Source organism: Kogia breviceps, chromosome 6 (assembly GCF_026419965.1).
Source record: "Kogia breviceps isolate mKogBre1 chromosome 6, mKogBre1 haplotype 1, whole genome shotgun sequence".
Classification (NCBI taxonomy): domain Eukaryota; kingdom Metazoa; phylum Chordata; class Mammalia; order Artiodactyla; family Physeteridae; genus Kogia; species Kogia breviceps.
The window spans coordinates 95,222,888-95,238,642 of NC_081315.1; the positions used below are offsets into that span (position 1 = coordinate 95,222,888).

General features: G+C 36.5%; 1 protein-coding gene across 6 annotated transcripts in view; it reads right to left on the reverse strand.

Annotated features, from left to right (window-relative positions):
* TBC1D19 (TBC1 domain family member 19) overlaps window positions 1-15,755 on the reverse strand; it is a 155,379-nt gene that overhangs the window by 9,792 nt on the left and 129,832 nt on the right. For all 6 annotated transcript variants that reach the window (XM_067036317.1, XM_059067735.2, XM_059067738.2 and 3 more), the window contains 3 exons: window positions 8,765-8,797; window positions 5,842-5,951; window positions 3,838-3,929 (listed from right to left, as the gene is read on the reverse strand). In XM_067036317.1, the coding sequence (XP_066892418.1) occupies window positions 3,838-3,929; window positions 5,842-5,951; window positions 8,765-8,797 (235 nt within the window). The remainder of the gene's footprint in view (window positions 1-3,837; window positions 3,930-5,841; window positions 5,952-8,764; window positions 8,798-15,755) is intronic.

Sequence of the window (15,755 nt, forward strand, 5' to 3'; positions counted from 1 at the left end):
TCTAAATTATTAACTTCAACTAGTTTCATTTTACTGGATCTCTCAGTCTTATTAGAACAACAGCACCACACATCATGCCTTCTGCTCCCTAGTATACAGCACAGATTCAATTTCTTAGAAATAAAGTTTATCGAGGGATAATTTACGTATAGTAGAATTTGTCCTTATTAATGCACAATTCTGAGTTTTGTTAAGAACCAAGTGGAAATTTTAGAACTGATAAATACAAAAACAACAGAAACAACAACAACAACAACAAAACAACCCTCACTGGATGGATCCAATAGCAAAATGGAAATAACCATTGAGAGAGCCAGTGAATTTTTTTTTTTTTTTTGTGATACGCGGGCCTCTCACTGTTGTGGCGTCTCCCGTTGCGGAGCACAGGCTCCGGACGCACAGGCTCAGCGGCCATGGCTCACGGACCCAGCCGCTCAGCGGCATGTGGGATCTTCCCGGACCGGGGCACGAACCCGTGTCCCCTGCATCGGCAGGCAGACTCCCAACCACTGCGCCACCAGGGAAGCCCTGAGCCAGTGAATTTAAATATAAATCAATAGAAGTGTCCAATCTGAACTACAGAGTAAAAAGGATTGAAAACAAAATGAACAGAGCTTCAGGAAGCTGTGAGATAAGACTAAAAGTTTTAACATTTGTGTCCCAGAAGAAAAGGATAATGAGTGTGGTGCAGAAAAAAATATTTGAAGAAATAATGGTTGAAAACTTCCTAAATTTGGCAAAAGAAATAAGCCTCAAATTCAAGATGTTAAGCAAACCCTAAACAGGATAAACCCAAGAAATCCATGTCCAGATACATCATAATCAAACTACTAAGATCTAAAGACAAAGATCTTGACAGCAGCCACAGAAAAACAATAATTGCTATTATTTCTTCCTGACGTGTTTTGTATTATTTGCCCATGAAACCCTCCAGGCCTGGAGTTTATTTGAAAGTAGAAGGTGATAAATTAAAGATGTATATTGTAAATCCTGTTATAGACTGAATGCTTGTGTCCCCACTCCTACCCCCAAATTCATATATTGAAATTACCCCCCATTGTGATGGTATTAGGAAAGAGGTGTGTGGCCTTTGGAAGTTAATTAGCATTAGATAAAGTTATGAAGGTAGGTCCTCATGTTTGGGATTAGTGCCTTATAAGAGTCATGTGAGAGCTTCTTTTTCCTCTTTGCTCTCCATCATGTGAGGATACAATGAGAAGCAGTCTGCAACTTAGAAGAAGGTCCTCTCTGGAACTCAACCACGCTAGCAACCTGATCTTAGACTTCTAGTCTCCAAAACTGTGAGAAGTAAATTAATTTCTGTTGTTTATAAGCCATACAGTTTATGGTAATTTGTTATAGCAGACTGAACTAAGACAGACACTTATCAAAAAATATTTTTAGAAAGGTATGAATAATAATCCAATACTGGAGATAAAATGGAGTAAAAAATTATTCAATTCAAAAGTAGGCAGGAGGGGAACTTCTCTGGTGGTCCAGTGGTAAAGAATCCACGTTACTATGCAGGGGAGACAGGTTTGATCCCTGGTCAAGGAACTAAGATCCCAAATATTCAGAAATTAAACAATGCAGTTTTATATAAACTATGGTCAAAGAGGAAGTCACAAGAGAAATTAAGAAACATTTTGAATTGAATGAAAGTGAAAACATAACACACCAAAATTTGTTGAGTGGAGGTAAAGCAGTGCCTTGAGGGCAATTTATAACATTATTGCTTATATTAGAAAAGAAGAAATGTCTCAAATTAATTATCTAAATTTCACCTTAAACAAGTAGAAAGACAAGACCAAAACAAAACTAAAGCAAGCATACAGAAGGAAATAACAAATAAAAGAGCATAACTCAATGAAGCTGAAAATAGAAAAACAAAATCAATGAAACCAAAAACTGATTCTTTCAAAGAAAAATAAAATTAATAAACCTCTGGCCAGAATAATCAAGAAAGAGAAACAAGATACAAATATCAATCTCAGGAATGAGAGTGGTAATGTCACTCTGATTCTATAGATATTAAAAGGCTAATTAAGAATTATTATGGAATATTATGAATAATTTATGTCCATAAATATGATAACTTAGATAAAATGCACTAGGTACTCAAGAAGAAGGAGATATCCTGAAGAGTCCTATATCTAGTAAAAAAATTAAATTCTAAATTAGAAACCTTCATGAATGCCTTTTAATAATTGATTTCTAGCCTGATAATTAAATACTTATATTTTCTATTGCATCAGAATTTTAATGTTTATAATAATTCACTGAAATAAATTTCTTCCTTTAAATGATTAAAGTGTATAAATAGACTAGAAAAAAAATCAGGATTTTAGTTTCTAGCAATAAACTAAATATCTTCACTCTAGTAAGGAAAAGCATAATTATATTCAAACATTCATTTCACAGTAGTAAAATAAAGGTCAGTTTACCACAAGAAAAAATGACTTGTATGTAATATAAAATATTTCTGCCATATTCTTGTTTTATAATATTATTAATAAAATCCTGTTTTTTAATGTCTACAAAAGAAAGAGTATCACCTAGGTGTTATCAATGGATGATATGAGGTAGTGTTTTATAAATGGCATTTCTAAGACCTAAAATATCTGAAATTCAATGGTGATTTTAGAATGGAGATATATATGTATATTTATATACATATATATATCAATATATACACATATACATATTCAATCTTTAAACAACTCCATGAGGTAGGAATTCTCTTGATTTTAAAGATGAATAAATTATCTTGATTTAATGAAAGAAATTGAGGCTTAGGTAAATTAAATAACTTTATCAGGATTATATAGTTTAGTAGAGATAGAATTTGAATCTGGGTCTGTCTCTTAAACCCACCCACCCACTAATCCATCCATCAGCTACGGATTTCTATTTCCCATTAACTACTTTTTTTTTTTTTTTTTTGGTACGCGGGCCTCTCACTGTTGTGGCCTCTCCCGTTGCGGAGCACAGGCTCCGGACGCGCAGGCTCAGCGGCCACGGCTCACAGGCCTAGCCGCTCCGGGATCTTCCCAGACCGGGGCATGAACCCGTGTCCCCTGCATCGGCAGGCGGACTCTCAACCACTGCGCCACCAAGGAAGCCCTCCCATTAACTACTTTTGTGGTCTCAAAGAGTTAGTGCTCCTTTCAAATATGCCCTTATATAGGAGAAAATGGTTACACAGAAAGGAAGACAGTAACAAAACACTGATAAATCATTTGGTAATTTCTGCTGCCTTAAGACACTGTTAATTAAAAAAGAGAAAAGAGAACCGATAACAATGAGGTCCACAGGTACCCTACATATTCACTGATAACTCATACTGAGATAAATTAACAAAAATTCAAGCTTTTGGAAGAAAAAAATCACAGTGCACAACCATTGGTAAGTAATCGATCTAGATTCCTTTAATGAAAGCAAGCAAACTTTAACCTTTCTGTCTTTCATAAGTTGTTTTCTGATAAATTTGGCCTAAACTGACTTAATTTTAGTATTATCACATTTCTCACGTAGTATTTGTTTACACAAATTTTTGCCTTAGTTTGGCCAACACCTTTCATTATGAATAGAAATTAGTTCTTTTGGTGATTCTTGTACCAAGCACAAAAATCCAAGCAAATAAGAATTTATTAGGATTTTGGTAAGTCTCCCAAGAATTTCTGGCACAATGTCAAGTTATAATTTACTACTTGATAATTATTGTTTTATTGGGGAAACTGTTAGTTTAATATCTCTTAAAAATTACTGTATCTTTGATGATGAAAAAGAGCCTTCTGATATCAATTTATTCTTCAATTAGTAGAGAAAAATACTCACGGTTGAGCTCCAATTTCTCGTAGATGATAAAAGAGTTGGGGGAGATAAGTTTGAAGAAGAGTTTCAAACAGCAGACAGAGTGACACAATACCCTGGATACAATAATAAATCACAAGAGAAATGTATAATTTAGTATTTAAAAATGAACTCTGCCATTAAATTATTCAAATGGAAATGAGAAAAAGATTATCAATATAAATATTTTTCCCTTTTTAACAACGATAGTCTCCCCACGTAACCTGGCATGTAGTAATGTTAGGAATTCAAGGAAAACGTCATTTTATAGAAAAACCTGCTACTTTGTAAGTCATACAGTATCACGTAGGCCCAGCAAAATTAGTTTTTTCTGGATGCATTCCAGTTTCCAGGTATTTCTCTGGTGCTATAGCCACACCCTTCACTTTCTCCTCCATATGTCCTTTCCCTTCCAGTTGTCTCATCCATCAGGGAAAATATTTCCTGCTTTTTAAACTCTTTCATTGAAATCCATCCCCAGGGAAAGACTATTTGAAATTTGCATCAGGAAGTTATCAAACAAGAATGTTTGATTACTTAGTATAAGGTTAACTTTTAAAAAAACTGAAATCCACTTTTTTAAAAGGGCATTATCTGTAGAGTACAAAGTAGATGGTTTTTCAAGTGCATTTATTACTTGACAACTCTGAATAAAGTCTTTCTTGCAGCTCAGCATTCCTCAGAGTTGATCTTTGTAAGGAAGTTCTAATCCTCTCTTTGAATTTCTAAAGAAATAAGGTTGTCATGGTTCCAAATAGTTAAGTCTGGATGCAAGCCGGAAAAGGAGATGACTGCCTGTAAGTCTTTATTTCACTGAATAAAGAAAGGGCAGAGGCAGGGCTGTCCCAATCAATCAGCTGAAAAAGGACACCTTAGGGTCAGCACAGATATAGAGAAGGCATATCCAGAGTTGCTCAGTGGCAAGCTTCAGCGGTCTGCACAGGGAAAACATTACGGGTATCTACTGGGCAGCCAGTTAAAAACATTTTATTGAAACTCTGAAGCGTAAAATGGTACAGAATATGCGAGTAAGAAATCTGAGGCTAAGGATGAGTTATAAGAAAAAATAATTATTAATATATTTTTGGTTATTCTAGATGAAATACTCATGCAATATAGGCATTAAATCAAGTTGTCTCAGAGAGAAGAAACCCAAGATAATTGGTGGTACTTCATTTGTTCATCTGTGACATCCTGGATTTCTGTTATTTGCCTGGTTTCACTAGCAATGTATGAGAGCAACACTGGAGACAGAGGAAGGTGGAATAGGAATACACAGGAATGGTGGGGGTGGGGGGAGGATAATGAACTGCTATTTAGTTGAGTAGCAGTGACAGTCTCCTCTTTTGGGAAACTTGGTAGCCCTGACACATTGCAATTTTATACTCAACTCCCAGTATGCTTCTCTTTGAATTTCATGCTAAGGCCAAGGAGCCATCTATTGAATAAACACAAAGGAGATATCTAGTTTGATAACTGATAATTAGCCACATTGAAAAATAAGGGACAAATAAATGTTTATTTTTCATTAACAAAGAAAAGATGGTGATGATGATGATAATCATAACGACAACAATAAAAACAGCAGCCATCTATTTACTGAACATCTGCCCTGAGCCAAGTACTACCCAGGTGCTTTGTACACTGCTCTACAGCACCACAGAAACTCATTATTAACTCTGAAATGAGTTTCAGAGATGAGGAAACCAGTATTCAAAGAAGTTAGCCACCTTTGTCAAAGAAAACAATACAGACATTGCTATGTTTTTTTCTTTCAACATATAAAAGATAATTTAAATGCAATTGATAAAAGGCTTTTTCCTCTCTAATTATTACTAAAACTATTTAAATATCAATTTCTTCTTCTCTTTCATTTATTCTATAGAAAAGTGTTGCTTGACCTCACAAATTAACATTTGTTTTTCTTAAGGAAAGAAAAAACAGATTAGAGTCTGGTTTGATCTTTTTTTTTTTTTTTTATGAACTTACAGAAGGATGAGAAGAGATGGAATGAAGTCTGAAGAAAAAACGCACATACATCTCACGGAATATCTGATACAATTTGGAAGGTTCATGGTACAGAAAACAAAGTGGTGCAACTGAAAGAACAAAAAAAATAATTAATAATATTGCAGAACTACTAAAATTTAAAAAATAAGTTCACAAAACATGAAAGAATAAATATTTTCTAGTAATAATATTCATTCATAGACAAGTTTAGAATGACATATATATTCTTTTTTCATGTTGAAAAGGGAATATATGCACACGTAAAAAACTGAGTCATTAAAATTTAAAAAGAAGGGAGTAGGGCTTCCTTGGTGGCGCAGTGGTTGAGAGTCCACCTGCCGATATAGGGGACATGGGTTCGTGCCCCGGTCCGGGAAGATCCCACATGAAAAATGAAATGGAAACCAATGAGCCAACTCAGCTCACTTCCTTTTGACAATGTGAAAGGAAAAAATGATAAAAAATTTTAAATTCTGACAAAACAAAAATCGATTATCTGGGATAAATGGTGGTGCACAGTATTACCGATGAATAAATTATCAAAAACTAGCATTGCAACTGAGAAATTTCACTTTTCTGAAGGGCAAAAGAGAGACAAATCAATTTTAGGGTGGTAAATATCTAAACACATCAAAAAACACCCTCCTTTTATATATATGTATAGGAAAAGACCTCTATGTTTTTATATATATATATATATATATATGTTTAAAAACTAACAGCCATGTCCTTTCACTTCAAAACTAATTTTAAAAAATTATTTTATTATCAAAATAAATTCCTACTTATTTAAATAGCCCCAACTGAGGTATTCTATATATTTAAAAAGAATAACTCACATTCTAATTGCAAAAATCTAAGAAAAAGCAATGTGGCACAAATATATGGTATTATAAATTCAAAATGAAGGTTTGGAATTCTTTACTTTTTGTGATGATGCATATTTCCCCTCCAACTTCTTAAGTTATTGATATTTAAAAACTTGTAATTTGAATCTAAAGATTTTAAAGATTCAGTAATCATTAATGATCATTTCCAGTGAAGGAATGAAAGAGAATTTTAAAATCAGCACTTTTCTATAAAGATATATAATATAGAAAACATTATAATCAGTTATTATTCAAGATGCCACAATTGTTGAATTCCCTTATATAGCTGTGAAATGGAAAAGTTTTAGTCCATTACATATAATATGTAAAAAATCTTCTACATGACTTTATTTTCCATTTTAAGCATCTTTCCCTATTTGGTTCTTCCATAAAAATGAATTAGCTCATCATCTTTTTAACCAATTAAATACTGCACTATAGGAATTTATTTATGAAATCATAATATACTACTCCTACAATAAAAAACTTCATTAATCTACATATGTGGGAAAGGAGAAGGCCAGTTTAAATTAGAGAAAAGTTTTGAATAAATTTTTAAAAGAGTTAAGTATTATAATTTTAAAGAAATACAGTAACTAAAACTAAAATGTCCTAGTACTACGTAGAGTTCCTGGGGATAAGTTGCGATTATGCCAGTATACTGGTTCTAAGTAAGTGGTCACTGCTCTAAAGTATTTGTGGATGCTTAACATATTTTTCTAAAATAGTATAAACTGTATATCAAACATTTTGCATCACCTATTTCCTTAGCGAACGTTTCCCCCTTGGGTGTATAAACTTTAACCTATTAAAACAACCAGAAATGTGAATAGGCAGGATTCAAAGATGTATTTTGTACCCTGATAGTTGTTAGAAGATTTAAATTTTCCTGACATTATTAACTGTTCTCCAAATCGCTCAAGTACACCTTTTAAAAACTAATTACTTGAAGAATGCTTGCAGTTGGAATTATTAAAATAAAAGAATAAAAGGGCTAACATTTTTTATTATTAAAGGTAAAAATTTATATTCTTAACCTTTTTATGTTTTCTATTTTAAATCCTCAGATATTTATAAAAGACAAATATGCTGGAACCTCACTATAACATTATGTGTTGCATTATGAAATTTTGGTTGCTCAAGAGAATAAAGCCAAGGGCAGCATAATGCAAAATTCCTAGGCACTTTGAATCCTTTTCATTGTATGCTGGTTTTAAAAGTTTTATATTATGTCATTCACGATGACTGTTTGATGCTGAACACTTGAGGGTTTTTTTTACAAAGAAAAGTGTTAATTAATTGCTGATTCTTTTTACAAAAGTAAACATTAATGTATATTTTTGTTTAGTCTAAAGGTTGGGGAGTAGGAATAGTTGGGACAACAATCTTCAACAAGCTCATATGTAATGCATGAAAATTTAAAAATTAAGAGGCACTTAAGGCATAGAGCATTCTTCCTCTTGCTAATCTTTTTTACGCTTCCTGTATTCCTCTTTCAATGATACGTGAGGCCACAAAGGTGCTCAGGGCTCTCAAACCTGCACATGCGTTTGTCACGTGTGCCTCAGAATGACTGGATGCTTCAATGTAATTGTTGCTGTGTACACCAGCCAGTCTGGAGAAATCATGAACTCACACTCAGTGTTGTCCCTCCCTTTGCATTCTTTCTGACCTATTATTTTTTTAAAGACTTATGAGAATTAGTTTAGGAATTTAAGCAATCTCATTTTACATTAGAACTAAATATCAATGTGTAGCTCTAATTTCCATTGAATTAGAAAATGGTAAACCACAAAACCATTTTCCTGGTATGTTCAATTCTAATTTGACAAGCAATCACCATCTGAGCAATTATGATGACCCTTTATTTGAAAAAATTTTTAATTGGACATATAAACAGATATCAAATCCAATGTTTAAAAATGTTCACAGTTAACATAGTTAGGTGTGTGGTTGATGTAATATAAAGTGTGATTTTCATGTTGAATTTTCTAAAGTGTAATAAAAACTGAATATTTTAAAGCCCAACTTACCATACATTGAAAATCCATGAAAAGGGATTACACCTAAAAAAATAAAAAAGTATTTCGTTTCAATTAGTATACCCACTGAATTAATAGGCAAACTTTAGAGGATTAAAGCCAAAAATAGTGAGGTTTCCTATTTTTGCTTCAACTTTGTTCATGCATGTCAGAAAGACTTAGTGATGGGTCACCAACAAAACGATAGGCTTTTTAATACCTTTAGAAAAGCAATCTAGAGGTTTTCAATATATATCCAGTTAACTTTCTATTGATAAAGTTGAAAATTAACACTGTGAATATGTGTTACAAAAAAGAGAACAAGGCAGATCACAGAACTAAGTTTAAGAACTAACTACAATGGTCTCAGAAAGTCAATAGATTAAGTCCTTCTTGAAGCAACTTCATCTTGTATATTGGAGTCCAATCTGTTAAAAAATAAGTGAGCATTTCAAGGCACCTCTTGTATAGATGCATTCCCTTATAAATTTACCACAAATTACATCACAGGATGTGGTTTAGAAAAAATATTGGCAGGAATATGGTACAAATTCAGTGTAATCTTTGGCAAGAATTATACACAAGTAAAGTGCACATCCATTTAAAAGAAAATACTTGAAGTCTAACTTGGTATGCTAAACATCTTGTCACACTCTAAGTGAAAAATTAGAACTTGTACAGCTTAGGTTCAAAATGGAAGTTCTGTAATATATACACCACCATATATCTAACACAGTACCAAATCAGGTTGCAAACACAAAAGAAAGATGAGAATTTTACTTTTTTGAAAAATAGCACAGAAATGCTTCATTCATCTGACATGTTCAGAGGCAAAAACTTAGCGTTGGCAGAGCCTTCAGAGGTCACCTAGGGTAAGTTCAACAAATGATAGTTCAGTCTCAGTCTAAAACATCCAGCAATAGGAGGCACATTCATTCGCAATGCAACCAATTACAATTTTGAACAGGTTTAATTTGGGGGGGAGTTATTTCTCAAACGGAGTGAGACTCTGGTTCCTTGTAATCCCCACTTATGTTTCCTAGTTCTGACCACAAGGGTCACATGGAACACACCTAACTTATCTTCTATGAAACCTTTCAGAAATACTGGAGGTCACTGTTCTCTCCCCCGCCCCCATCATTTTTTTTTTTTGCTCTGAGACTTTATGAGTTTCTTTAACAGTTCCTCAGATGAAGTGGTCCTGAATACCTTCTCTATTCTATTCTCCTCTGGACAAGCTGTAGTTTATGACAGTCCTTAAAGTGAGGTGATGAAAGCCTCTAAGCATTTTTCCTCCCTACACACCCCACAGCTAAAGTACAGTGCACTTGTGCAGTTGTTTCTGACCTAAGTAAAGGACTGTATTCTTATCTCTATTACATTTCCTCTTTGGTGAACCATTCCAATTTGAGATAATCCTGGATTCTCATCCTGTTATCTAATGTATTCCCTCTTCTTCCTGGGTCCACATTGCTGGAAAGTTTGATAAATGCACTATCTATGTCCTCATCTAGAGCATTATAAAAATGTTGAACAAGACAGAGTGAGGACAGGACTTGTCACTAGAGACCTCCTTCCATACTGATAGTAATTCACTGATCAGCACCCTATTTTGGTAAGTTCTTTAAGAACACAGACCAGATGTCAGACAGACTTGGTTGGGTTCATCTAGCTCTGTTGTTTAAGAACTTTGTGTGCCTTTAGGTAAGTTCCTTAATTCCCCTAACCTTCAGTTTCCTCATCTTGTAAATCAGAGACAATGCTAGAACTACATAAATGATTAAATGAGATAATGACTGTAGCTCAGCCATTAATAAATAAAAAGTTTAGACTCAATAAAAGTTAATTATTGATATTATTATTCACAAATTAGCTCATATTTCTTTGATGATTCTAGAAGTAATTTTATCAAAAAAAGTATGAGGAAAATCCAACATTATTCTGAACTAATATGCCAGGTCAACCACCTTTAGAATTTTGTGCTGCATTACTCTTAAACTTCACAAGCTGTAATTCTCAGGATCTACCTTTTCCCATTTTTCCCTAGTCTTCTAGAACACACCAGATTCGTGTTGTCCAACTGTGTCTGAATTCTGTGTTGTTTAACATTTTCCCTGTTCATCTCTGTTTGATTAGCCACCCTGTTCTTTCAGAACCTTCCTGCTCTTCAGGTGCTTCACACTCAATTGCAGAACTCACTTCCCCCCTCTAGGAGGCTGATGCCACTGACATAAATTCTCACTTGTCTGTTCTTTACCTCAAATGTTCTTCACACATTTCATCTGTTTTCTCACTTCCCTTTAGGGAGGTCTTCGGAGGAAGATACTTCTTCCTGTTTCTTTTTCAGAGCTACCATCTTCACCTGTGTTCTTAACCCTGTTTCCTTCACTTTCCCTCACAGAAGCTATAGTCAGATCTGTGGCTTGTCTATGTTTGGCCTGTGAGCTAAGAATGGATTTTACATTTTTGAAAGATTATTTTAAAAAACAACAGGGCTTCCCTGGTGGCACAGTGGTTGAGAGTCCGCCTGCCGATGCGGGGGACACGGGTTCGTGCCCCGGTCCGGGAAGATCCCACATGCCGCGGAGCGGCTGGGCCCATGAGCCATGGCCGCTGAGCCTGCGCATCCGGAGCCTGTGTTCCACAAAGGGAGAGGCCACAACGGTGAGAGGTCCACGTACAGCAATAAAATAAAAAAATAAAATAAAATAAAAAACAACAAAGAAGAATATGTGGTAGAGACTGTTTGTGGCCAGCAAAATTAAAAACATTTACTATCTGGCCCTTTACAGAAAAGTTTGCCAACCTCTGCTTTGGAATCCTGCCCCATCAATTTTCTTCCTCACCCTTTTGTGCACATCATTCAACAAATAGGAATTGAGCCTCTACTATGTGCCAGACACTGTTCTGAGGTCTGGAACCTACTTTTTATTAGGGACAGGAAAGTCATGATAAAATAAGTGAATGTATGTCAGACAGTGATGAGTGCCACAAAGAGAAATAATGGAGGGAAGGGGGAGAGAGAGGAAAAGGCTGGGGGAGGGAGGAGGTCTTACTGATAAAAGAGCCATTGAAGCTAAGTAGATGAGAGTCACCTGGTAAGAGGTAACCGGAGGCCCTGGGCTTCTTGCCAGTGATTGCTGTGAACCGTGAACCGGGATAAGCTTCCTGAGGTCAATGGCCTGAAGGCGGAGGGTGATGGCATCCGTTCTCACCCCTACTAGTGGAGGAGAAGAGGCAAGGCGTGGGTAGGTCCTATCAAAGTACTCCTCTCTCCAGTCTCTCCTGTTTCACTGCAACCTTTCAGCCAAAGATATTACAAATACCCTTGCTAATAATAATGACACCAAAGAAGAGGAGGAGGGGGACTTGTCCATTTTCTTCCCTGAACCTTACTTTCCCATCAAACAAATCTCTCATCTCTCTTCTTTCCTTGAAGCCAAGCTTAACTTTTAAAAAACGATTCAAAGTAACTTCCTTAATTTCCACATTATATATATCCCCAATTCCTTAAACTGGTTTCCAGCCCTCTCACCCCAACTCCTGATGGCTGAATACAGGCATCTCCCCACTCTGTGTGTGCTAGCCCCCTAGCAACTGAACGTTCCTTCTCAAACTTGAGCCCACCAGGCACTGATGATGCTGTGCAGATTGGGCTCCCTGCCTCAGAAACTTCTGCTCAGTTGTTGTTTTGGTTCTGTTGTCTTTTGGACTAGTTCTTTCTTCCACACACTCCTTAAATATAGCTACTTTCCAACACTCTGTCATACTTGTTTTCTCTCTCCTTCCACCAGTATTCTCATTATTAACCTGTAATTCAAACAGTAAAAACCCAGTTTCCTGTGCCTCCTTCTGGACTACCTAGTTTTGTAAACAACTCCTTTCCTCCCTAGGCTTCAAGGAAGAAAGCTTTGAGTCATCTTTGCTTTCTAGCCCTCCCTCAGCCCTTATACCTAAATGTGATTGTGTTCCTTTCCTGTCCCTTTAAGATAAAGAATGCTTAACTCTTCAGGATTCAGCCACAGTCTAACATCAGCAGCTTCATTTTTCTTCCCTACCCCACAAGCACAACTCTAACCCTGCCAAACTGATTGCCAACCCTTCAGCCTCTGGGGCTTAAGGACAAGGGCTGTAGGTCATGCTCTCCTACACCTCTAGCTGTGTCCCAGCCCCACCCCGCGAGATATTATTTTATTTATTAAAAAATAAATTTATTTATTTAATTTATTTATGTTTGGCTGCTTTGGTTCTGCTGCGCGCGGCTTTCTCTAGTTGTGGCGATTGGGGGCTACTCTTCATTGAGGTGTGCGGGCTTCTCATTGCAGTGGCTTCTCTTGGTGCAGAGCGTGGGCTCTAGGCATGTGGGCTTCAGTAGTTGTGGCACGCGGGCTCAGTAGTTGTGGCTCGCGGGTTCTAGAGTGCAGGCTCAGTAGTTGTGGCACGTGGGCTTAGTTGCTCCGCAGCATGTGGGATCTTCCCGGGCCAGGGCTCAAACCCGTGTCCCCTGCATTGGCAGGCGGATTCTTAACCACTGCACCACCAGGGAAGCCCCCTTTGAGATTTTAAACAATACTCCTTCTAGAAAGATCTCCCTGACAGCCCCTGACTCTCCACCCCCACTCATTCATTAATCAGTACTCTTGTATCAGCTGATTTGCCCTGACTGGTTGAGGTACCCTGTCTCCTCTGTGAGCCTAGACAGACCTGAGCAATTCTGGTTCCACTTTCTACCTGTGTACACTTAGGTTGCTTACTGAACCTGTTTCCTTATCCAGTACTGCTCTTAGACCAAGGCAGGGGGGCTTGGAGTAAGGACCCTGCTCTGGCCCTCCTCTGACTATACCCCTCACCCAGAGTTCATGTCCCTCCTCCTTTCAGACCACAACCCAGACACCCAAGACTCTGAAATTCCCAGCCCAAAGGCTCCTAGCCAGCTTCCAGGGTCTGCACAGCCTCTTAGGTGGAGCTACCTTCTTGATGGGTGCTATCCTCAGGATGGAGAGGTGGGCAAAGGATGGTTATTTGTGGAAGATGTGAACAGAGCTTGGACCTGCAGGCTAGTGGGTCCACATGCATGAAGTCTGTCCAGGTGTGAGGTAGAGTCATAGATAAGAAGCGGGTGAGGGATACCACAAGCTAGGAACTTCTGAGGAGTCTAAGAATTCTGAATCTGAAACTGGCCTTCCAGACTGTTACAAAGGTATATTTTTCAAGACAAGAAAACAAAGTAGACTTTACTTATCAGTTTATTAGTCTGATTCATAACTTCTAAAAATCTAGACTTATAGTAGGTGGGCTTCCAATTGTACTCTTGCCCTGGACCCTGCAAAAATTAGGAACAGACTTTCCTTCAGCTGCAAAGTGAGGACCATACCAATGAAGTTGTGAAAATTAAATAAGATGATGTATGTTACATGCCTAGCACAACACTTGATGCAAAGTCAGTACTTAACAAATGATGTTTTCATGCTCTTATCATACAATCATTTTTTGTTTTTCTCTCTTCCAGTGAAATAAATTACCTGAGTACAAAAACTGTTCCTTATTTATCTCTATCCCCAGAGGCAAGCTTATTGCCCCGAATATAAAAGGTACTCATTAAATGTTTGTGGAATGAATATATGCAGTCCTAGAGAATCTACCTCTACCATTTTTCAACTGTTTGCTTCCTTCCTACTGCCAGGGCTGAGTTCAGGCTCTGATGAACTCTTACCTATGGTCCTGCAAGAGCCTCCTAATTGGTATCCCTTTATCAAAACTCTCTGCCCTCCAACAAACTTTCGTAATGGTTCAGGTTATCTTCTAAAAAGGTTGATGAGACCATGAAAAAGACCTCTACATCTATCGAGGATTTTCCTCTGACCATTCATCCATCCACCAAGTATTTGCGGAGTTCCTACTCACACAATTGAACAATGTTTAAAAACCTACTCTGTAGCCTCTGGAGAGATTAAAATGAATATAACATTTTCTCTATATTTATGGAATTCACATTCTAGCCTTATAATATAGGCTAAGTGTCTACAGAGTGAAATTCAAAATCTTGATCTGATTTTAACCATTCATGATGGAAACCTGAGATATACCTACCTCCCTTTTGTCATCCTGACTCTATATCTACTGTGGTACAGCCACACTAGATTATTCATCATCATCAGAACTCATCATGCACTTTCATACTCTGGTAGCTTTGAACTTGGTAATTCTGTACCATGAATTGCTTTAATGTCTATCAAAACCTTGCTAAGGACAAGTAACATCTCAGAGAAACATAACAAATCTCTTAATCATAATTAAATGCTCATTCTTCTGCATTCTCCAGGCACTTTGTTCACATTTCCATCACTATAATTTCACAGTATTTTGTGTTATCATTAGCTGTTTAACAGATTGCTCCAGAGGACGGGAAATATGTTTTATTCATCTTTGTATGCATTTTATGATGCCACATAGTTGATAATGAATATAGTTTTGCTGAATGAATGAATGGGTAAATGGGTAAGTTAATGATGAATAGAGAAGGAGCAAGAAATTTATTGGTCTCTAGTCGGGAGATCAGGATTCCACTGTGCACTTATCAGAAACCAGCTGGGTAATCTTAGGAAAGTCATCAAACCTCCTGAGCTTCAGTAATTGGTTGTCATTAAAAGGGACTAAGATTGTCTCTGAAATATCATCTAACTCTAGAGTTCTATGTTCAACAATTATGTCTAGGGCAAATACAGAAAAATTTGTGAGACGTGAAGAAAACTGGACATATGAGAATCTTCCAATGGTTAACATTCTTTACCAACTTAAAAGTTTTTTGCTTTCTAAAAACAAAAAGTTCAAAATCAGATTAGATACACACACTAAAAGTCAATATTCCTAATGACACTATAGCCACTAGCTCTAGTTCAATGGAATACTTAGGAGGGCCCAAAGACCATCTTTCTTCTTTAATTTCTCTCTCTGTTTATATCTTTGGTTGAGTCTCTTTTTCTTCTTGTGAACACCCATCTTT